This window comes from Falco peregrinus, chromosome 4 (assembly GCF_023634155.1).
Source record: "Falco peregrinus isolate bFalPer1 chromosome 4, bFalPer1.pri, whole genome shotgun sequence".
In the NCBI taxonomy this organism is placed as follows: domain Eukaryota; kingdom Metazoa; phylum Chordata; class Aves; order Falconiformes; family Falconidae; genus Falco; species Falco peregrinus.
Window position 1 is genome coordinate 47,667,214 of NC_073724.1, and position 22,128 is coordinate 47,689,341.

General features: G+C 39.9%; 1 protein-coding gene across 3 annotated transcripts; it reads right to left on the reverse strand.

The window, feature by feature from the left end:
* Positions 1-1,796: 1,796 nt before the first annotated feature.
* Positions 1,797-22,043, reverse strand: GYG2 (glycogenin 2). Of its 3 annotated transcripts, none has more exons than XM_055802999.1 (9): positions 21,711-22,043; positions 15,931-16,072; positions 14,041-14,215; positions 12,612-12,774; positions 11,920-12,046; positions 10,792-11,014; positions 8,479-8,619; positions 6,696-6,806; positions 1,797-4,778 (listed from the first exon to the last, which is right to left on the reverse strand). In XM_055802999.1, exons 1-9 carry the CDS (start codon positions 21,715-21,717, stop codon positions 4,617-4,619), a joined length of 1,251 nt encoding a protein of 416 aa, XP_055658974.1. In that variant the 5' UTR covers positions 21,718-22,043; the 3' UTR covers positions 1,797-4,616. The 3 variants fall into 3 exon arrangements, with proteins under 3 accessions (XP_055658974.1, XP_055658975.1, XP_055658976.1); XM_055803001.1 differs by having other exon boundaries at positions 4,653-4,778; positions 6,696-6,820; XM_055803000.1 differs by lacking the exon at positions 6,696-6,806 and having other exon boundaries at positions 21,711-22,041.
* Between the last annotated feature and the right edge of the window lie 85 nt (positions 22,044-22,128).

Genomic DNA, 22,128 nt, shown 5'->3' on the forward strand with positions numbered 1-22,128 from the left:
ACTCACCCCTCACATGCAATCAGTTCTGTTCCAAGTATTTAATACTATAAGAAGGCTTTGAAAATCTTACTTCTCTGAAATAAAACAAATCACCTGTTCCTGATATTACACATCTAAAGGAAAACCACCTATAATTATGATCCAGAAACCTGTACAGTACCATAAAGGGAACAAACACTTTTCCAAGGCAATTAACATTATGCCATCCTGAAGTGAGAAAAACATTAAAATAATCACAAGTCGAAGGCTGGCTCTCCTAACATTTTTTTTTTTTTTCTCTCCAGTTTGTTAAAGTTGAAAGGGTTCCGACAACAGTCAAAGTAAAATTCAGGAAAAATACTTGCAGCTGTATTTTTCTCCTTTACTCACAGTATATCATTGTCAGCCTTCTAACAATTAGTTTTTATAATGTTTAAAGTCAATTTTATAGCACTGTATTTTTAACTACCTTTGCTATTATAATGGCAGTGGTAAACGCAGACTACTTCAATGACTAATATAAATGAACATGTATTTTTGCAGGCTAAGAATTGACTGCTATGCATTTAAACTCACTTACAAGGGTGATTTAAAAAAAAAAAATAAACCCACAGAAATAAAACCCCAAAATGACGACGAGAAAACTGGGGGAAAACCCCCAATCAAATACTTAAAACATTTTCCCCATAGACTGACCTAAATACCTTTACACAAAGGTAAAGATATTAGAGATGTGAATTAACATGAGATGGGCCCGTTTTTTATATTTTCAAAGTCATAGGAATCGGAACAGTTTGGATTAACAAATGAAGAGAATCAGATCCATGAAGGAACAAACAGGCATGCTGCAGAGTTGTTTCTGGTGAACAAGTAGACATTTTCAGGAGCATGTAAATGTATGAAGCCACCTGCCACTAACCCAGCCTCCCATTTGTGGACAGAAAAATCAACGTTTAAAAAAAAATAAATATGCATTTTTTCAAATGTCAGCCTTACAAAACAACTGATGTGAGCTGACTGAACTAGAGAGACAAAGAAAACTTATTCCCCAAAAACAACCCAGTTGGAAAGGTCCTCACAAGACACCAGGCAGTAAGTAAAGTGATATTTCAAGAACAACCACCTCCTTTTCCTGTAGGCTAGGAAATTATCCCACATGTCTAAAATTTTCAAGAATTTTCCTTGTGGCACACCCACACTATCTCCTGTTTATACATGAAGAGCACCCAATAAAATAGTTGTATGGCAAATGAAATTAGCCTCTAAGTCTAGCTGTGAATAACTCTAAGGACATCACAGAAGAATCAGCATGTTTTGTTTTTAAACACAATCTGTCCTCTTTAAATACGGAGTCTGCCACACAGCGGTAGGTCAGTCTGGCCTTTCAAAATCTTTACAGCTGCTGGTCAGGTCACTAGGGCTTAAAAACAATACTGACAAAACTCTCAGTTACACACACACACACACACAGAGACCAGCTGGTAAAAGATCTACAGTTCTCCCTCTACATTTCATTGAGGCTGTTATTCCACAGTGCCTTCCAAATTGCCAAAGCAACAATGTCTTGCACCAAAAAGCCTACGCTTCTTAACTTTCTTTACCCTAAGGGTAAAAGCTATATCACAATTAGTGGAAGAAATTCCAAGTTAAGCTTGCTAAGTTTTTTTTCCCAAGTCATGTTCTGACTTAGCAAACCTCAACCCTGTGGATCACGGCAACATGCAGCCTGCAACACCCCCCAGACCTGCTTGTGGCCCCAAGATTTCAGGAGGATGTTCTTAAGAGCAAAAAATACTGTAGCAAACCTCAACCCTGTGGATCACGGCAACATGCAGCCTGCAACACCCCCCAGACCTGCTTGTGGCCCCAAGATTTCAGGAGGATGTTCTTAAGAGCAAAAAATACTGCCCAAAGTACAGCACTTGCAAATTCTGAATTTGCTTACAAGATTCTCCCTTCTCCCACCCTGGTGACAACAGTACTGTGCTAGAATCCACTGCGGCACCACATTACTTCTAACTAGTTCAACATTTTTTGTGTGAAGACAGTACACAAACTCAGGCAGGGATTTCAACCACAGCTATGTTTTTCCATGAAATGTAATAAAACAACTACTGCTATGCTAATTCAAGAGATACTAAAGCTTATAATTATGTATGTCTGTAGAAATAATTATAACACACACCTTTAATTCTGCTCAGCAGCTAGTGCTAATGTCTCAAAAGCAATTTAACAAAATTAAAAAAAAAATTAAAGTCACTAGCAAGTCACAAATAATACTTGCTGGCACAACATAAACAACCTGTAACCCTGCATCATCTGAGAAACACATGACTTCGTATATGCTTTCCATTTCTATTTTATTTCCATGACATTAATGTACTACAGTTCTTCGCAAAACATTGTATAATCCACACACAGTACCATTTTACATATTAACACTTCCAAATGTATTCCATGACAACTCCTTTTACTACAGTCATATGCCTATTTTAAAACTTTTCAGTTACTGATTTCACATCAGTAACGTTTCTCCCATAATCTCATTAATGTGCCCAGTAAGATCTAACAGTTACTGTAAAAAGTACAGTTGCATGAAGCATGAGTTCACATTGTTGATTACGGTTTTATATAGTCTTCAAAACCCGTTTGAATTATATTAGCAATAACGCTTATGAAACGGAACATTCTCAGAGGTGCACAAGTTCACCAAGAAATGGGGATAATCAGCAGATCAAGTGCTATGTAAGTAAGAGTACCCTGCAGCTACTGCAATCTCCACATAGTGCTGCACTGCACCACACACAACCGGCAGAACGCACCTACCCACGTTAACACACAAAGGTTACCTACCCAAGGGAGACAGGGTATCAAGGGTCCCTTTATGATTAATGGAGACCTTGAGAAGAATCATCTTCTGGACATCTCTCACTTTGACTTCAGAGACCCTAAACATCTAACTTGAACTAGAAGCTTGAATTCAGCAGACCCACCAGAGATTCCCACTTTAAGAGTGCTTAGAATAAATGAGAAATAAAGAACTAGATAAAATCAGAAATACCCCACAAAAGCAAATCCACTATTGTGAATATTAGAAAGTAATTCTAAAATACTCAAAGATAATTTTTCTTCCTTTCAGGGACCTTTAGACTCATTCATTCCTTTCCTAATTTGTGCAAGTTACGCCCCCCTGCCCCCAATCTTTTTGGATGGAGGAAAAAGAAACAAAAATTCCTTCCCTCCTACCTGCCTTTTTCTCTGCGATCATCTATGGCAATCCCTCTGATGCATAACATTACATCATTGCTTTTTAAACAGAATTCCCAAGTTATTTCATTAGGTATATCTGTACCAAAACTGGTGACATATTAAGACTGAAACATGTTTTAAGTCCTGCATCAGCACTGCAGATTTCTTATTCTAATATTGTGTGGTGTCATGAATAACTGTGTCAAATCTGTTATCGTATTAGCATGCCTGTCGAGCTCTTCGTTCAAGTGTTTCTTTATCCTTGTTTGCTAAGACAAACTTGCTGACATTGGTTAAATTTAAATACCCAAATTCGCAAAGCAATCCCCCATAAGTATCCTTAATATAATGGGAGTCTCACTAGTAGATTTTTCTGGAACTATACTCACAGATTTATTAGTTCCCACACAGAGCTATTGTTTAAAAGATCTCCAAAGGGCCTGTTTACTAAAACAAGTGCCAACTGTGTTTTCAGTTGCACTTAAGTAGGCTGCAATATGGGGCAACAAAGCTAAACAAGAAGAATGTGTTTGTCAACTGCAATTGGAAGTACTGTAAACAAACTGATATAAAGCACCAGAAGGTTTATACCATAGTCTCAGCATTTTTTCCTCTGACTAGCAACTCTGAATATGCAAGTGAAGCTAACAATTTCTAAAAAACCCAACAGTATCCTATAGCAACAATATACAAAAAGGTTAACATACATTATCAGTCTGTCTTAACGAGTTTTACACCATTTTTCATCATGCTGGCGATGAAGCTGAGCAGCTTCCTATAAATATGGAGAACATCCACTAGTGATCTCAGATGAAGTCTGAATTTCCTCTAATCCTAAGAATACTTAAATTACAAAGTTTTGTTGCAGATTCCTATGAGGCCAGGATTTCATCTCCTCACTTTTTTCTCATATTGAAGTCTACGCTACAGTTGCCCTTAAAAGTGTTAATTTGGTTTCAAGAACAAGGTTTTCATTTAAATAGCTTCATAGCATCTTCCAAAAGTACTTCCGAAATAATCCCCACTTGGGAAATAATCTCAATTTCCAACATGTTTCACATTCATGACTGTTTCTGCAGAATGCTGTGGGAAGGAGCAGCGAACACTGATAAAAATGTGAGTTCAAACTCAGAGGCTATCATTCATTATACTTCAGAAGGCACTATGGGAGAATAATGAAGATGAAACACACATAACAATAAAGATGAGGCACTCTGAACAGTAAAAAACAGGAGTCCATATTTGTTAATCCTCCCCCAAAATATATGAGGATCTATATCTACCCCTTTAACTTTGGTGTCAAATAAACTATGAAAATAGCCAAGTATTCAAGGGTTGCATTTACAGAAGAAACACAGATCATGGTGGCCATTACAGTATGCTCCATCTTAATGTAAAAATGCATCCAATTTCTTTTTGATATGTTCAAAAGCATCTTTGCCCATATAGTCCATGCGCCCTTCCTCCCATTTTCTCCGTTCATCTTCTGGGATTGGTTCTTCTGGTCTGAAGTGAATAGACAGCTCTGAAACAGAATGTGCGACATTATTCTGTGGGAAGAAGCAGAACAGTGGGAAAACAGTCATTTGGTTGTTCTCATTTCGGTGCTGTGAAGTTAAACATCAAATGTCAAACTTCTGCTTTGTGCAGTCCCAGTTAAAATAATAAAACAAACAGTATTCAAACATTCATTCTTGTTTTGATTATGTGCTCTCATTTTCCCATGCTTTTACTACTTGCCATGACACCTTTGAACATTACCAAACATTTATTTTACTTGTCTTAACTCAGACCTTGGCATACTCAGCAACACCACAATAAGAATATTACAAATATGGCCTGTTTAGGGTGGAAAATCTCCTACAATAAAGTATAACATTGCATCTGTGCAAATTTTGCCTTCAGCAGGCTTTTATGTGAATGTAAGCTCCTAGAATTTTTTGTCATTTGTTTTACCTATCTCCAGCAAAATCAGTATTATTTATCAGATGTGAGACACATTATCCATATAAACTAATTCAAAAGATTGACACTATTCATTATACCAATAACTAGTTCATTTTGAATGATGGTCCAAAATTGTGAATCCTGGTTCAAGATCAAGCTATCATAAGTGCACAAATGCAAGATACATTATCAGTGATAATTTCAACTACACAGCAGAAAAACTGTGCCCATGATTGACCAATGTCAGTAAAACCAAAACATCCCAATTATAGCCAGTAATAAAGATGAAATATAGCAAGGACTAGTCAAGGCAGCTACTGAAAACTGCTTTCAGTACTAGTCCAAAAGGCTCCAAGGCAAACAACCCATCTCACGTTATACACAAAACAAATCAACCAGAATGGCTGGTGAAGCCCTCAAATCTAACATAAAAATGTTTCAGAATAGAAGTTAATGGGCAGGAATCTGTGGCTTAAGCTGCCGAAATGTCCTGGAATATCCATTACATCTGCCCATTTGGTCAAGGTAAAGCACAGGACTTGCACAAGATCTGCACCTAGGCAAGTATAAGGTATTTCACACAGTCAACGTGACATTTACAGGTTTAGGCAACTGCATCCTTCCATATGTATCCCCTGGGTCCCACTCTGTATGTAACTTTAAACATAAGTAAATGCTCTGAAGAGCATGAGCATGTTTGTGCCCTGAAAATGCAAATATGCAACAATATTTGGTATTTAATTTTCAGGCTTTGTATACACATAGCTGCAGTAATCCATGAAGATTCCTTCCTTTACCATTGGCAAGCCTTATCAATGGCTTCAGATGCCATTAACAAGACAGGAATCACCATGTTTTTAAAAATGAAGAATTTTAGCTAGGGCCCAGACACCCCTGGCTGCACAGGAGCTGCAGTTTCACCTACACTTTTGTTTCACAGTCTTAAGAGTATTTCACCATAGTGCTTCACAAGCATACAAAAGGACGCACTAGGAAAATGGCTCTGTTGTGTACCTTACAAGATACAAGTCCTTGACACCCTGTCACCCGCATCAACACCAAGAATGGCACTGCTGTCACATTACCCACAGATAAATGCAGTGCAAAACCACAAAGGAAAGCCTAGTAGCTTAGGCTCCATGCCTGACTCACTGTACATTAATTTTCCACTTCCTTGGAAACATTATTTCAGCAGGTAAAAAAAACCCCACAAACAAAACAAAAACAACAACAACAAAAAGAACAGCTTTGCTTGTATTAGTACTGGGAGAGCTAAAATTAACACCATGCATTTACTACTTGGGGGCTGGCAGAGGAAAATATACATTTAGAAGTTTTTAAAAGAAAAGTAGAAAGAGATCATATCCTAGCATTGAAAGCAGTTAAGGAATTACATAGCTAAAACATTAAAAAATTTATTTGCACACTGCATCATGATTAGTTGATATTTCCCAAAATGATTTTGGCAGCAAAGACATGCATGCAATTATCAGACGTACAATGCAGAAAGCTACATGTACCAGTTCTGATGTTTCCGGAAACGCAGGATGAAATAAAAGCTGTTCTGAAGGTCTGTCAAGCTCACCGAGATGGACGTTAGAACCAGTTTGTTCAACTTCACGTACAGGTTGCTAAAATACAGCCACTGAGGTTTTATTAGGAGAATATTTTTCATAGGTTCCTTATCAAGTGAATTCATACAATACAAAGTGATTTTAGTCTTGGGGATGGAAGTGGATGGAAGGAAAAGGAACGGAACATATTATCACCAAGGACAAAATTCATCTCACCCAGCTTTAGCTATCAAAATGGCATTGAATCTAAGCTCCTGCTATAATCAATCTAGGATAAGTACCTCCAGAGGGTAGCTCATCTCATTCTAAAATAGGTTCAGAGTGGCCGTCATTCTTCAGTGACTACAGAAACAACCTGGAAAGCTAGCTGACAGTAGATGCCTACCACTCATGAGGCCAAACTGCAACAACAAGCTCATTTTAAGATAATAGCTTGCTCTGTAACTCATGAGCTTTTTATATTCATAGAAAAGAACAAAACAATGTATTCCAAAACAGAGTAAGATACATTGCCCCAAAAATATTGCCACAAATATTTGCCTTTGCCAAATAAACCCCCATAAATTAGTAGACAGACCCCATTCTGAAGTCTCTTCCACCAAAACAATCCTACAAGATTACTGAAGCTAAGCAACAAGAAGTGGAATATGGCGTTCCTAAGTAAGATGAGAATCAGGCTATTAATTTCTAATTGTTATGATCTTCTGATAAAATAATCCTGGTAATCAAAAAAATAAAAGAAATTTAAGTTTGAATGGCACTACTTTAAGTGAATATTATGGTTTTTTTTACCCTAAGCAAACATCTTGAAAATGTATCCCTACTTAGTTTGAGCATTTCCAATGGAGTCACGTGCATGAGGCACACAAGATAACACATCCTTTGCAAATAAATTATTCTTAAGTTATAGAGCTGGAAGTTTTGCAGTTTTACTTCATCCCCTCCGTGTTCAGGGTGGAAAAGAAAGGAAGGAAACTACAGTTTTACTTTATGGAGTAACTACCATCTAAAGAGATGAAACACTGAACATAGTAAAAATTGTCTTCGTCTTACTAAAGAGTAGTCCACAAGTTACAATAGTAAATGACATTAGAACATTAATTTTATTTTCTCCCAGTTGTAACTTGCTAAGTATGGTTTATCATACAACACATAAAGACTTACACCTGTGTATATATATATATATAAAAAAATAGCAGAAACACTGTGATATTATGTCCAACTTCATTCATTCATAAAATAAGGGGAGTCAGTGCAACAAAACACTCAAACACAAGAGTGACAAAAGAACAAGGACCCCTGCAATATTCATCAGTGAATCCTTGTAAGACACTCCTTGTTTCCCAAATCACAGAAAATTGAGGAACAGTTTTCTCAGTCAACACTTCTGGGAAAAGTTTTAAAATATATTAATTCACAAGAATATTAAAAATATTACTTTGGTAACACTTTATTTTAATATTATATTTCCAGTACCTAACAATTTTCAGTAAGTAACCTCTTCATAGAATTTAATGCAAGCTCTTTAAAACCTCCAGACACATCATGCATGTGTGACTAAAGACTAAAGAATATAAATACTCTATTTCTGATGCTAGCAAGAAAATTCAATAGCTACAGCTAAACTGAAGAAGATGCAATCTCCCAATCAGAGGTATATTTAATAAAATCTCATTTTAGTATCTCATTTTACTTTGTTACTGCATACAGTAATATACAATATACTTACAGCTTTGAAAGCAAGTTCTTCAGGTGAACACACTGTGGGATATTTTTCATACGTCTGCTCTGGAAGCACAGGCATTTGCAGCGAATTGGCCACATAAGGACTGACCTTTTTCAGTGTAATTTCAACTCCATTGAAAGTGTGCTAACAAAAACAAAAACATCTCACCACTGAAATACAATTTTGCAGGAAAATCTTACCTTACAACAGTTTCACTTCCTTACATGGATTTCAGCATTAAAGGATTAAGTTAATAAAGTCAAAAAAGTCTGTGGTCCCAGATTTAGAGCACATTGATTTACATTTTTGCACGCATGACTATGCCAGCAGCAGCAGCAGGTAAATCAAACAGGTATTTCCACTGTAATGTACCATAGCTGAAATATTTCTTTACTGCACAATTTCTTAAAAATTAAAGCATGTTAAAGTACGAGATCAAAAACTACCCATTCCTTCTTCTGCTTTCCAATTTGTCATGAGGTTAACAAACCAAATTACTCTCTGGGGCTTTGATGGTAATTGTTCAACTGATCTTACAGGACTATGCAATTAGTTCAGTGATACCAATAGTCTAATATTAAATTTACATATGTGTAAGTGTGATTTAAATTGTCTTTTCTGGATACAAAATTAAAAACCTTACTTCTACGCATTACTTTATGCTGCTGGTCTCCAAGAATCATCTGTTTATCAACAGATTTTTTTATTCTATTCATAGAAACTATACATTACTGCACTTCTGAAGAAAAAAAACCATAAAGAGCTCAATAAATGCTTGATGACATAAGAGTACTGGATATAACACCTTAAATGTAATTAACTCTGCTTTTGCAAATCTGATTTGTTATGACCCTCATAAAACAAGTTATAATGCAGTTCTGAAAAGGTAAATTTTACTATAGTTCAAGGGCTAGTTTGATGGTCTACATCAACTTAGCTTCAAAAAGTCAAAAGTCTGTTTGTTTCAAAGCCGGACTATCAACTTTGGCTAATTTGTATCATATTTTGTGTTTAATTTTCAGAATTTATATTTCAGAACCTATACACATACGTTCCCATACAAAGGCTTCATCAATCAATAAGATGGCTGGAGGAAATCTTTGGAAAGCCAATAGTACTGAAAATTCTTCCTAAACTGCTAGTTTAGATGCTTCTAGAAGCAATCACTGCTACTACCAATCAACAGATACTATGTTTTCCCATGTGTACTGGGTTTGCATGGCATGGTTTTGGTGGGGGGGTACTACAGGGGTGGCTTCTGTGAGAAGCTGCTAGAAGCTTCCTCTATGCCTGACAGAGCCTGTGCCAGCTGGCTCCAAGACAGACCCACCACTGGCCAAGGCTGAGCCCATCAGTGATGGTGGTAGCACCTCTGGGATGGCGTATTTAACAAGGGGTTGGGTGGGGATCTGTGCAACAGCAACTGCAGCCAGAGAGAGGAGTGAGAATATGTGAGCGAAGCAGCCCTGCAGCCCCCCAGGCCAGTGCAGGAGGAGTTCCAGGTACCAGGGCAGAGATTCCTCTGCAGCCCATGGTGAAGCCCATGGTGAGGCAGCCCATGGAGGTTACTGGTGGAGCAGATCTCCACCTGCTGCCTGTGGAGGACCCCATGCTGGAGCAGAGGGATGCATCCGAAGGAGGCTGTGACCTCATGGGAAGCCCACAGTGGAGCAGGCTCCAGGTAGGACCTGTGGGCCCATGGAGACAGGAGCACACGCTAGAGCAGGTTTGCTGGCAGGACTTGTGGGGGACCCATGCTGGAGCAGTTTGCGGGAATGACTCACATTAGAGAAGTTTGTGGAGAACTGTCTCCCACGGGAAGGACCCCTTGCTGGAGCACAGGGAAAGTGTGAGAAGCCCTCCCCCTGAGGAGGAAGGAGCAGCAGAGACAATGTGTGAAGAACTAACCACAACCCATTCCCTGTTCCCCTGTGCCTCTTGCAGGGAGGAGGTAGGGACAAATCAGGAGTGAAGTTAAGCTTGAGATGGGAGGGGTGGGGGGAAGGTCTGTTAAGATTTGCTTTTATTTCTTTTATTTTTTATTGATTGGTAATAAATTTAATTTCCCCAAGTCAAGCCTATTTTGCCCGCAACAGTAATTGCTGAGTGATCTCCCTGTCCTTATCTCAACCCACAAGCCTTTCATTATGCTTTCTTTACCCTGTCCAGTTGAGGAGGGGAAGTGACAGAGCAGCTTTGGTGGACACCTGGCATTCAGCCAGGGTCAACCCACCACACCATGTTATTCCTTCCTCTAGCAAACATGATTTTCAGAATTTTTGTTGTGATTCCAGCATATTCCCGCTAACTACTTACCTTGCAGTCCTCAGATCCTGATTCTTCCATCTTTTGAAGTTCTTCTAACAAAGGCAATATACTAGCACTGTATATATTCCACCAGCAGGCAAGAAATGACAGTTGATGAAAAGATCCAGAGGTGGTGCTGTCCTGCATCACTCTTTTTGTTTCAAGGTTGTATTTGTAGTTCCAGGGCTTTGTCGCTCCCAAGAAGTGAACAACTTTGGCATCTCTACCAAAACTGTAGAGATTAAACATACAAGTCTATGGATTAAATAGTTTGGGGTTTTTTAGCCTGTATAAACCACTAAAGAAACATGCCTACTTTCACTGGTGAGATGATTTTGACACTTTGCAACAGCAAATTCAATATGAGAATATATATTCATATTTTTTTCTGTCTTATTAGTTTAGGGTATCTCATTTAGCATACAGAAAACAAAAGGCTGCATTGCCATTTGCTTCCAGCTGCTGATTCTAGTAGAAAAGTTCATGAAGGAAACAGACAGGCTCATGCAGTACCATTTCCAGTCCTCCTGCACACTCTGTTCACACACAAATAAATACCACTTGAAACACTGAATCAACAAAATCGGTTATTACTGATCCCATATTAAAAATTACTCATAAATACATCATCCTAAGTTCACCTTTCTGTAAGTGTTTCGTGCAACTGGAACAGTAATTTATGACACCCTAAATCCAACTTGCCTTCTGACAGAAAAGTATCTCTAACTGCATTGTCTGAAGTCATATTTACTAGCACAAATTTTCTTTCATGGAAGAAACTAAGAAATGGTTTACAAAATTTAAAACGAACAACCAACTGTTTCCCACAGAACTGACTGGAAAAGAAGAGAACAATTTTCAAAGTAAAGCTGTCAGAACCTAATACAGAAGTAATCTACATCTTTTCAAACATGAGAAAAGCTTCTCTGAAACAACATAGTATAGATGACTCTGGGACTCTCTCTGTGTTCAGATGTAAGGCATTCATATTGCATTTAAGCTTCTACCACATGATTTTTACATATAAAAATGACTACTGTCATTTATAATCAACAAATACATCATTATTATTTTCTCTTATAATAGAATGTTTGTAACAAACTACCAAGGTTTACAGTCCGTCAGTGTTATACTTACTGATTGAAAGCAGGAATGTAGGTGTATACAGCACTGCTGCTCAAGTTATAGAGGAAAGGTAAGTGTTTGCCAATATCGGCTGTTGCCCAGTTGCTGAAGAAACTATTCAACAAGCCTTGATCACCTCCTAAAGAACATATTAAACAGAATTACCATAATTATGCATACACTCAAATGTATGTCAAAATGTAACATCCAAGGATGGAAGTGAGACTGGTGTGTTCATGGGACTGTAACTTGGACTTGACAATACGGCCATGTGAGCAGGTACAAGTGAGTAATACATGATCCACTCCGATGCAAGTTCAGTGTAAATGGAGTCCTATTGTAATGTATGAAGAAAGGAGTAGGAAAGGGTTTTGGTGTCCCTCAGAGCAGAAGACTGAAGATCAGCTGTATTTTTCTCTCCTAAACCAGACAGCAAAATTAAAACCTACTGAGCAAGACTCAGACATAATGTCCCTTCATTGCCCTCTTCTGGGAAGTATAGTCCACAATAAGTCAATGGGTCTTAAGTACAGTGTAAGAGGCAAAGGTCTGCACCTTACATTTCTGTGGGGACACAATTACATAAAGCCCAAAGAACTCCTGCCTTCCTCTAATCTGCCTGATGGCATAGAAGTTATGGAAAAACAGCTTACTGACAGGGAATCTAATGTTTTGCCTTTCACCCCTTATGCCTTGCCCCTTACCATCAAAGCTGCCATGTTCAGCAGCAAACCGCAGCAGTAGGTTGTAAGTTTTCAAAGAAGGTCGGAACACAAATACACCACTATTAAAGCAGTCAGGCCAACCAGAATCAGGAGCTGCTGAAAACTCTTCTCGATCAAACAATTCATCGACGTTGCAAAGCACCTTAGAGACAGCAGGAAAGAAGAAAAATTGTTAGAGGAAAAGTTTTTCTAGAACGTGAATTGCTAAACCAGTACCAATATGGTAAGCTGCTAGTTTGGCCATAGCTTGCAGAGCATAAAAGCAGTGGCAATGCAAAATATGCTAGAGGTCAGAACCTGTATAATAAGGCAACATTAATTGTGGTTCCCCATAATTTCTCTGATAAAAGTACAAAGCCTGTGAAATTATTTCATGAACCTCAGAGACCCTCCAGAAGGTCCCTTTAACTATTACAACATATCATTAAAACACACAATTTCCTTCTTGTTTAGCTCATCGTTCCCATAGTCCATTATTCTCAGTAACTGCAACAGAGCTGAATGAAAGCTGGGAATCCAAATAATTTGAGTTAGCAACAGACTGATTAAAGGGGTAGCAGAAAAACTGTCTTGTTACTAGTTTTCCAACTGAGTCAACCTCAGAAGTTTGATTTGTTCCACTACGTTGTGAAGCTTAAAAACCAAAGCCAAGTAATCAGGTTAAGGCCCAGATCACTTTTAAAGTTGGTGGAAAGCAAGCTGTGCAGTCGCTGAAAGTCTGGACCCCACCCACAACTGAGCCACTAAAAAAAGCAGGAGAAGAAAACTTCTTTTAGGAGAAAGATTTTGTCATTGAATTTAAATAAAAAACAAGTAGTTGCCTTCCTCGTCTAATGTAAAGCAGGAATTCATAAGCCTCACTGCCTCACCCCCTGAGAACAACAACTTAATTTGGTTTCTAATTAAAATACAGGCCTATTAAATTAAAATGCATCCCAGTGTTCCAAAGTGAGCCATGTATGTGCAGGAGAAAGCTGACATCATTGTTCTTGCAAAAATTATGACCATTTTTATCTCTATACCTCTAAAAAATGTAAAGAAAAAGGTAATTACTTTTTCTGCACGCCCACCCCCCCCCCATTTTAAAACTGGCTTGCCTTCCTGATCAGAATAAGTCCAAACAAAAATATATGAGATTTATTTTAAACATCTGTCAGAAGCCCATACACAGAGTGAGTTTATGCTCTCTTTTGAGGATGGTCCTGAGTGTAGTCTCAAAACAGGATTTATTTCTATTCAGCCTGCAAAACTGTAAGCATTGCCAAAACTTGCCAGCTGGAGCTCCTGTGACCACCAGCAAATCTGGTCAATTCATAAGCCAGCAGGCTGCTTGACAAGGAAGTATCCAACACTCAAAGTAGATCTTTAAGACAGACATAAACGTTTCCATGGCTCCTGCTCTACTCACCAAAGTGTCTGCATCCATGAAGACACATTTGCTATAATGAGTAAGTGTCCAACAGTGAAGCTTAGTGAAGGTTACACCCAGTTCTGGCCTCTGCATCAGAGCCAAACGGACTGAGTCAGCACTGTCAAGTGCATCTACTTTGATTACTTCATCAAATACGCTGCGAAGGACAGACCTACCAGAGCATGCAGTGGAGAGAAAGAAGGGAATGTAGAGAGGTTCATCAGAGTTCAATTCTGGCATGAAAAGTGACACACAGCACCACATTTATTACAACAACAACAAAGGCTAGATTGATCGGTTAGAATGAGAAGTCAGAAGCAACAAGTCCTTGTAAACCACCTGCTGAAGTGACAACTATCAATCAGGACATAAACCATCACCTCTTCTGCTACGGGGCCAGCACAACTCAGAAATGACAGGTGCTGTATTGGAGGAGAAATCAATCCTTCCTTTAGTTACTTAATCTCCTATAGAAACAACAGCAGAAAGTAAAGCGGCTTTCAACCTGCATAATTGATTCTAAAGAAGACACCATACTGTGTTCCCTGCGCATTGCACAGGATGCGGCACACACTGCCAGCGCACTCATCTGCACCTGTTATGCCCAAGTAAACCCAGCTTCAAAACTGCACCTTTTAAAACAGGCAATATATACTTCCTCATTACTACAAATCACCTCAAAAGAGACTTTTAGGAAGAAAACTTTTTTCTGTGCTTATCTTTCATGGGAATTTACAGGTCATACCAAAGTTAGTAATTTTCCTTCCAGAAACAAGAAAAAAAGTCTCTTAAACACAGCTTATTTATTTACCTTACACTATTAGCCACAAAGTCCTGGATGTCATACAAACAACAGGAGAAGAAAAGACTGTGCTAGTTATCTAGATTTCAGAGTCATTAGCTTTTGCCTGACTGATCTTCAAGGGACAGGAGTTAACTAGTAATGAACTAAGAGCAGGTACAGGTTTTCAGAAGCATAGTTCAGTGATGCACTTTTTTTAAATGCTATCCCTGATTAAAAATTAAAAAGGTTTTTCCCCACGCTGAATGGGGATGAAAAAACTGACGAACTCAGTATCCACTCAGATGTCAAATGTATATAGTGTTCCCTCAGGAAAGAGTGTTCTGACAAAATACATACTTTAAAAAGCCTGTAATAACACATTTCTACACATCTAATCACAGAAAAAATGGGAAAATATGTTTCTTGAGCCAGATGCATTGCAAATACTTTCACATGAGATACAGAAATCAGGAGCTTGCACATGTCCTAGGCTAAAGCAGAACTAAGAGTTTAAGTAGCTATGGCATGTCAGGTTCCTTTTAACACGGAACACAGTCCTCCAAATAACAGGGCTTGAATTCAACAGGTCTAATGAGATTTCTGTACATGCAATTCTGTAGTGCCTGTAAAATCACAGCCCAAATTAGACAATTATTAAAAAAAAGCAGCAAAATAATTTCTCATCATGATAGCCGTGCACCAATATTTTAAGATCAGTCACCTGAAACTGAGCCCCTAAGGTTTTTAGAGTTCTGATGTCACAAGTGGTTATGTATCTTACCTCCTTCTAAAAGAGAAAAACTTGCAGAAAAAACCCAGTAGTGCCTTTATTTTAGCTCAAAAACAAGACACTAAAACTTTCAGTTTATATTCCCAATTATGGACTTAAGACAACTTCCAGCCACAAGCTCTACTTCTGCAATGAATTCTCATGAGCCTTACAATCTTATCATAGATGTTATTTGGGACTCATCTCAGAAATCATTAGCCAAGGGGAAACTTCAGACATAATGCTGTGAAATCCACAGGAATCCTATTAAAATCTTTCATGCTGTTGTTTATTTTTCCATAATATCAACCTCTAAAAATACATTAATACTTACCTCATCCCACTGGAAACCTCTGGAGTAATTAGTACTGCCAGTTTTCTAGATGTTGTATGGTTCCTCAATGACTGTCCGAGAACCAAAGCGCCTTGACAGTACACATCATCAGTAGCAAGGGTCACAAAGGCTTGGTCTGTTACTGTGAGAAAAATTCAGAAGAGTCACTTTACAGCTTTAACATAAGCTCTTTTGGCAGGTTCCTTCCTACAGGCTGCAGCTTATAACAACCTGCAGCTCCTGTGATAAGCTCTTTTCTCTCCCGAACTCCCCCAGAAGACACAATTGAATAGAAAATCCAGTGAATGTGACTGCAGAATGTATGCTTCTGAATTTATTTTTTGTTTGCCTGATTTACATAATAACAAGTATAAAGTTTTTGGACTAGCCTTAAACTAATAATTGCCTGAAACTTATTGCCCCAAAATAATGTCATCCAAAAAGCTGATCTGTAATATTTAGATTAATTCACATAGTATAATACAACCAATAAAGAAAATGTTCCTGTTTATACAGTGCCAAAAGCTAAGGAAAAAACCAAGATGTTAAGTACTAGCCAGAAACATCCTTCTTTCCATAACCTCCTGACTCCAACCAACAGGCATCATTGTTTGCTCTGTCCTTTTTATACTGGAGTAACCGGTTCTGGCTGAACAAATGCAGAGAAATTGCTACTGACATTGGTACACCTCCCAGAAGCTAAGGATCCCTACCTCAAGTAACTCCAGGAAAATCAGGAATCTCATTGTCAAGAAACACATGGGGGAAAAAAGTTACAATAAAAAAATAAAGCAAGCTACTCTCCTGCACAACAGGAGACATAATGTATTGTGTAGAGATACCAGTCCTGTGGCAGTATCACCAGGGACTGCTTCTTCAGCTCTGCCCTCTGACAGAACCACTGTTATTGGGGGTCTCCTGGAGAGAGCCAGAACCTATGATTCAGCAAGGTGAACAGCCTCCTTGGAGCAGGAGGAAGACCTCAGTGTTTTAGGCTGCAAAATTAAGCAGAACAAGGTGAGTGGGTCACACAGCAGAGGGGAATTCCACTGAGGTCTCCAGAGTGTCAGTAAATACTTGTGTTGAAATACTTGTTTAAAGCCACTGTCATCTTAAGCGACAAGCAATTATGTTAAATAAATTAAAACAAGCAAACAACAGCAACAACATAAACACCCTGTCATACAGTTCCCAGGCTCCGTGCGAGACTCTAGGAAAGAATCTCACACGACTAGTTGCAGAGAACCCAACAAATGACCTCACGGCTGCCTCTGCCAGAGGCTGCCAAAATGAATGAGTTCAAACCTCTAACCTAACATCAAGGTATGCAATGAAGTATGGTTGGTGCTGGTGACAAGCTCTCAGGTACTGAGTATCATTTTTCGTGTCCTCCAAACCCAGAGCAAAGCACAGATTCACTGGTGCACTGTCTTCTTCCCCCTTTTTTTCCCCACTCATCTCCACACAGTCCCGAATTCTCATCCAGCAATTCAAATCAGCGTTTGCTGATGTTGCAACAGATCCCTGCACCTCAGAAGAATGCCAGTAGTGCTAAACTTGACCAAAACCCCCTGAATCATCCATCCAAGCTTAAAATAGCTTGCAGATCCTTCAGCTAAGCAAACTCCAATAACATTTTTTTAATCACAATTTCCAGACAAAGCAAATGAAAAAAGGAGCTTTCAAATCTCCTGTTATAACAACAGCTCTAGCAAGTTATGGGTGTTCCAGAAAACAATAAGGAGTTGCTTACATGGAGTGGTTTAAAAGGACAGCTGTGCAAGTAAACAGCTCTTACTGCAATTTTCCAGAAGGTTGAACGAATAAATATAAGCATACATAAAAAACAATAATAAAAATAAAAAACCACTGAAGGCTACTTTAGCAATAAAACTATTCTGGAAAGACACAAAGAGTCAGGAAAGAAAAGCACTTTTGTGTCAGGCAACATCTTTAGCCAAACAAAGGTAATAAAACAACTACTGAGAGGAATGTGGGAGGTACGTTAATACAAGAAGCACACTGTGAAATGAGTGGGAGTTTAAATCTTAAAATACTGTTTTAAATAACAACCACAAAGCTGAACACATAATCTTACTGCTTCTGCAAATTCTTTTAGCTACAGAAGCTGAATCTTTACTTAAGTAATACACATAAAAATACACAAGCTGCCCATCAAATAGTTCAGCAAGCTGGTATGGCAAATTATCACATGCTACACATGCTTTCATGCCCTGTACCTCTGCGGCAAAAGTTGTGGTCACAACCACAAGGAAGCCAACTACGGAACAAATACAGCTTCTAAGAAACTCTTGCCCATGGCTCACACAAAAAATAAACCAATTGCTTGTTTTGAGAATCAGATGTGGGATACATATTATGGCCTTCTTAATAGAGTGAATCATTACAGAGATAATGAAATAGATAATCAAACTAGTGACCGAAACCATGCAACATTAAAATATTCCTGGTGCAAAGACAGAGGCACATCCTAGCTATTTTAAAATTGTAGAGGGGCATCACTAATCCATTCAGGATCCATAGGGGGGTTAAACCCAAAGGATTTTACCATTACTTGTTCTTTCATCTAACCTGTGTTTTCAAGGAAGAGGTGTTTCTTGACTTGCCTTGTTTATAATCTTCCTTGGAACACTGTCCCTATAAGTAAATATTTTATTTTTATAACTGAATACTAAGGATCAGATTTTCATTTCACCTTGTGAAAAAGTAAACCATTTACCTGAAAATTCCCATTTAACTGAAATCAAGGACAATGTTGCGTTAAAACCAACGTACACAGGATTTCACTCACTGACTTCAAGCTGCAACCAAAGATTTGATCTTTTAAGTTTGAAAGCCAAAGTTGTAGCTATTTAAAATTCATTGCAACTGGATTTTTCTTTTTTTTTCTTTCTTTTTTTTTTTCTTAAGTGTCAAGTACATCATTACACATAACTTTCAAGTCTTTGTGGTGAATGATAATAGGATTTTTCATGGAAAACACCCAGTGTGAACAGTATTAAGTTTTCAAGCAAATTGTTTTCAAGCTGTGGAACCTATGGCTAATTCTCAGTGAATTATGAGAAAAGTGTATGATTAAGAATCACATTAAAACCATGTGGTATGAATTTATAAATCTGCTCTTTTCTCTTGGCTGGATTACCACACAGCACCTGAAGATGCAAATTTAAAAATCATTACCATCAGCAGTGGCTCCTCAGTTTTAATACCTAATGATAGTTTCTTAGAACACACCAAGGATTTTCAAGCAAGTAACTGCCAAGTTATTTTAGAGCCTGCTCTACAGCTACAGACAGCAACAAAGAAAAGACAAAAGTGAATTGCTACAGTCAGGCTGATTTTATGTGAAACTTGTTACTTTTTTAGCCAAGATCACCAACTTCTTATGCTAATTACTCATAGCAGTAGTACCTGTGACACTGCCAGAGGCAAAATTCTTTAACAGGCCTGAAAACTGGTCAGAGGGCAGCTAAAGGCCTTACTTAGAATCCGCACCAGCAAGTGGACAGGGTGGTGCTGCACACTTTGATGTTCAAAGAAAGAGAGGGAATGAGCAAACACCAGGTACCCACTGGGAATTAGGAGTGCCTTATATTAACAAGCACTGAATGAACCACGTGCCTGCTAGCTTCAAGGCAAGTTTAAGTAATAATCCACTAGAGACAGCTTTTAAAACATACTTTGGTCTTTCTTCTAATAGACAGAGAAAGGATAAACATGCTCTAGGTGCGGCTCCTAGAGTAACAACTCAAATTTGCCAGGTTGCCCGCTCCAAATTGCAACAGGAGACCAGAGACTCATAGGCTACAAATTTCCTACAAGCATACTCTAAATAACGTATTGCTATCTTATGCATAAAACCAAGAGTAGATAAATGAATAGCTATAAGCCTCCAACAGACTGGTTAGGTCTCCAGTATGTACTGCCATTCATACTAACCAACGCCGTATGACTGCTTGCTTAAATTCCTCCCTAGTACCATCTGTTGCTCTTCTGTCACCTCCCCCTTTCTACTTCAGACACAATCTGTAGGATGGGCAGGCTGCAGTCTGGACCTGTGCCCGCTGAGCCCAAAGCGCCTTTCTGAAATCCCGTGCGACAATGACATTATCCCAGCCTCAGCTCACAGCAATTTCAAACAACAATTTTGTTGCTCCCCCTCTCACATGTAGGTCTCTACGAATCCTCCCCCAGAAGCATGTCTCAGTGTTAGACTACTGTAAAAATAAAGTGACAGGCCTCATTACTCTGACCTAGCACAACCATATCAGAAGCACCTGGAACAGAAAGCTCTGCTCCAGCTGACACCCACAACCTTAAAAGCAGTCAAGAAGCATCTTGTTCTAAGTAGGTAAAATGAATAATGATGTCAGACAATAAGCTATGTCAGACCACCATCAGCAATTTTTATGTAAGTTTTCAGCAAAGAGGCAGTTCTTGCCCTGGTAAACAAATGACACCTGGCAATTTTAATTCCCATGCCTCTTCAGGCTGGGTCCAACAGTAGAAATACTTACATTACTGATGAAGGCGGCACAACCGACACTTTACACAGACCTTTTTAAGACAGAATATAAATTGACATTTGATGGGCATGCAGTATTTCTCTTGGTCTAGTCTAATGGAGTTCTGCCTAATCCAAAACCAGATTCTCTCTTATCCTTTATTATAACAATACCAAATCTTAGTAGACGGGATTACAACTGTTACCTTGGAAGGCTACAGAAAGAGGACTTGTTTCTCATTCAGTGTAGCTTTCACTGTGTATCTTTCAGTTACAAACAGTTACATTCTGTTTCAAGACCCTACAATTTTATTATTGAACAGCTAGTAAGTGATCCTTACAAAAAATCAAATGCAGTAATATTTTAATACACAAATAAGCATAATACATAGCACCCCAAACTAGTCTCCAAATAGTAATATACCAGTTTGAAAAAAAAAAATAGTAATAATTGTTTCAGCAATCCAGAGACAGCACAGATGACTTCATATGTATGGGTAGGTGTTTCAGTATTTCACCTTCTTAAAAAAAAAACAAAACCAAAACACAACCAAAAAACCCCCCAAAAACAAACCCAAACCAATCAACCAACCACCACCGCAGTCCTCTGACCCTTTAATTTGCAGGTCCCCTTTTCTGCATCTTCCCCCAGTGCTGAGGTGCCACATAGGTGAATTCAAACTGGGGATCCTCCCGGCCAAATGCCCAAGGAAGATGTGTTCGTGACATCTTCCAAATGGCTCAAGAAACCCCACCTGGGGGCGGGGGGCTGCTGCTCAACTTCTTCCTCAGTTTTGAGCGTCAGGAAACGGAACGGTACCCGCACCCACCCTGTGCGGTCAGCCCTCGCTGAGGGGCTCCTCTGGGCGTTAAGGATAACTGAGTAGCAGCGGTACCGATGCTATGTAAGGAGGGATGCAGGACAGCTTCCCTGCCTGCCTCAGCCCGAGGGAGCCCTGCCCGCCCCGCCGGGAAAGCGCAGGGAGGCCCGGGCAGGCCAGCCCGTACCTACGGGCAGAACGCACCGATGAGTTCAGCTCTTTCATTGCACCGGCCAGGCAGTTTAAACCCTCATCCGAGACGGCTGCTGACAGCACAGCACTCCGCTGGTAACGAAGCCGCGGAGACCCTCGCCCGCACGGGGCTGGGAGGCGGGAGAGGCCCCGGGGGCAGCGGCCCGGCCCGGCCCGGCCCGGCCGCCACGCGCGACGGCGGCCCCCGCGGCAGAGCCCGGCGGCCGGGCCGCGGTACTCACCGGACATCCTGCGGCGGCGGCGGGGGCAGGCAGGTGCACGGCCCGCCGCCCCGGCCCGCGGCGCCCACCTCTGCCGCCGCCTCACCTGCTCGCTGCCGGCCCGCTAAATCGCGGAATAGGATTAGCCTCCTTCCTGCTGAAGGCTGCGGGAGGTGAATTACACTCGCAGGGACTCCTGCGCAGCAGCGGAGAAACGGCATTAGCCGCAGGGACCGCTTGGGGTGGTTGGCACGACCCCCCCCACTCTCCCCTCCGCGTTCCCGGCGCTGACTTTAGTTCAAGGGGGGGCAGCCTCCTCTCGCCCCCCGCCCCGCCGTGCCCCCCGCAGCGCCCCGCTCCCCCGGCAGCGCAGCGCCAACGCTCGGCCCCGCCACCCGCCCGCTTGCTCCCGGCCCGCCGGCGCCTCCTGTCGGCTCGC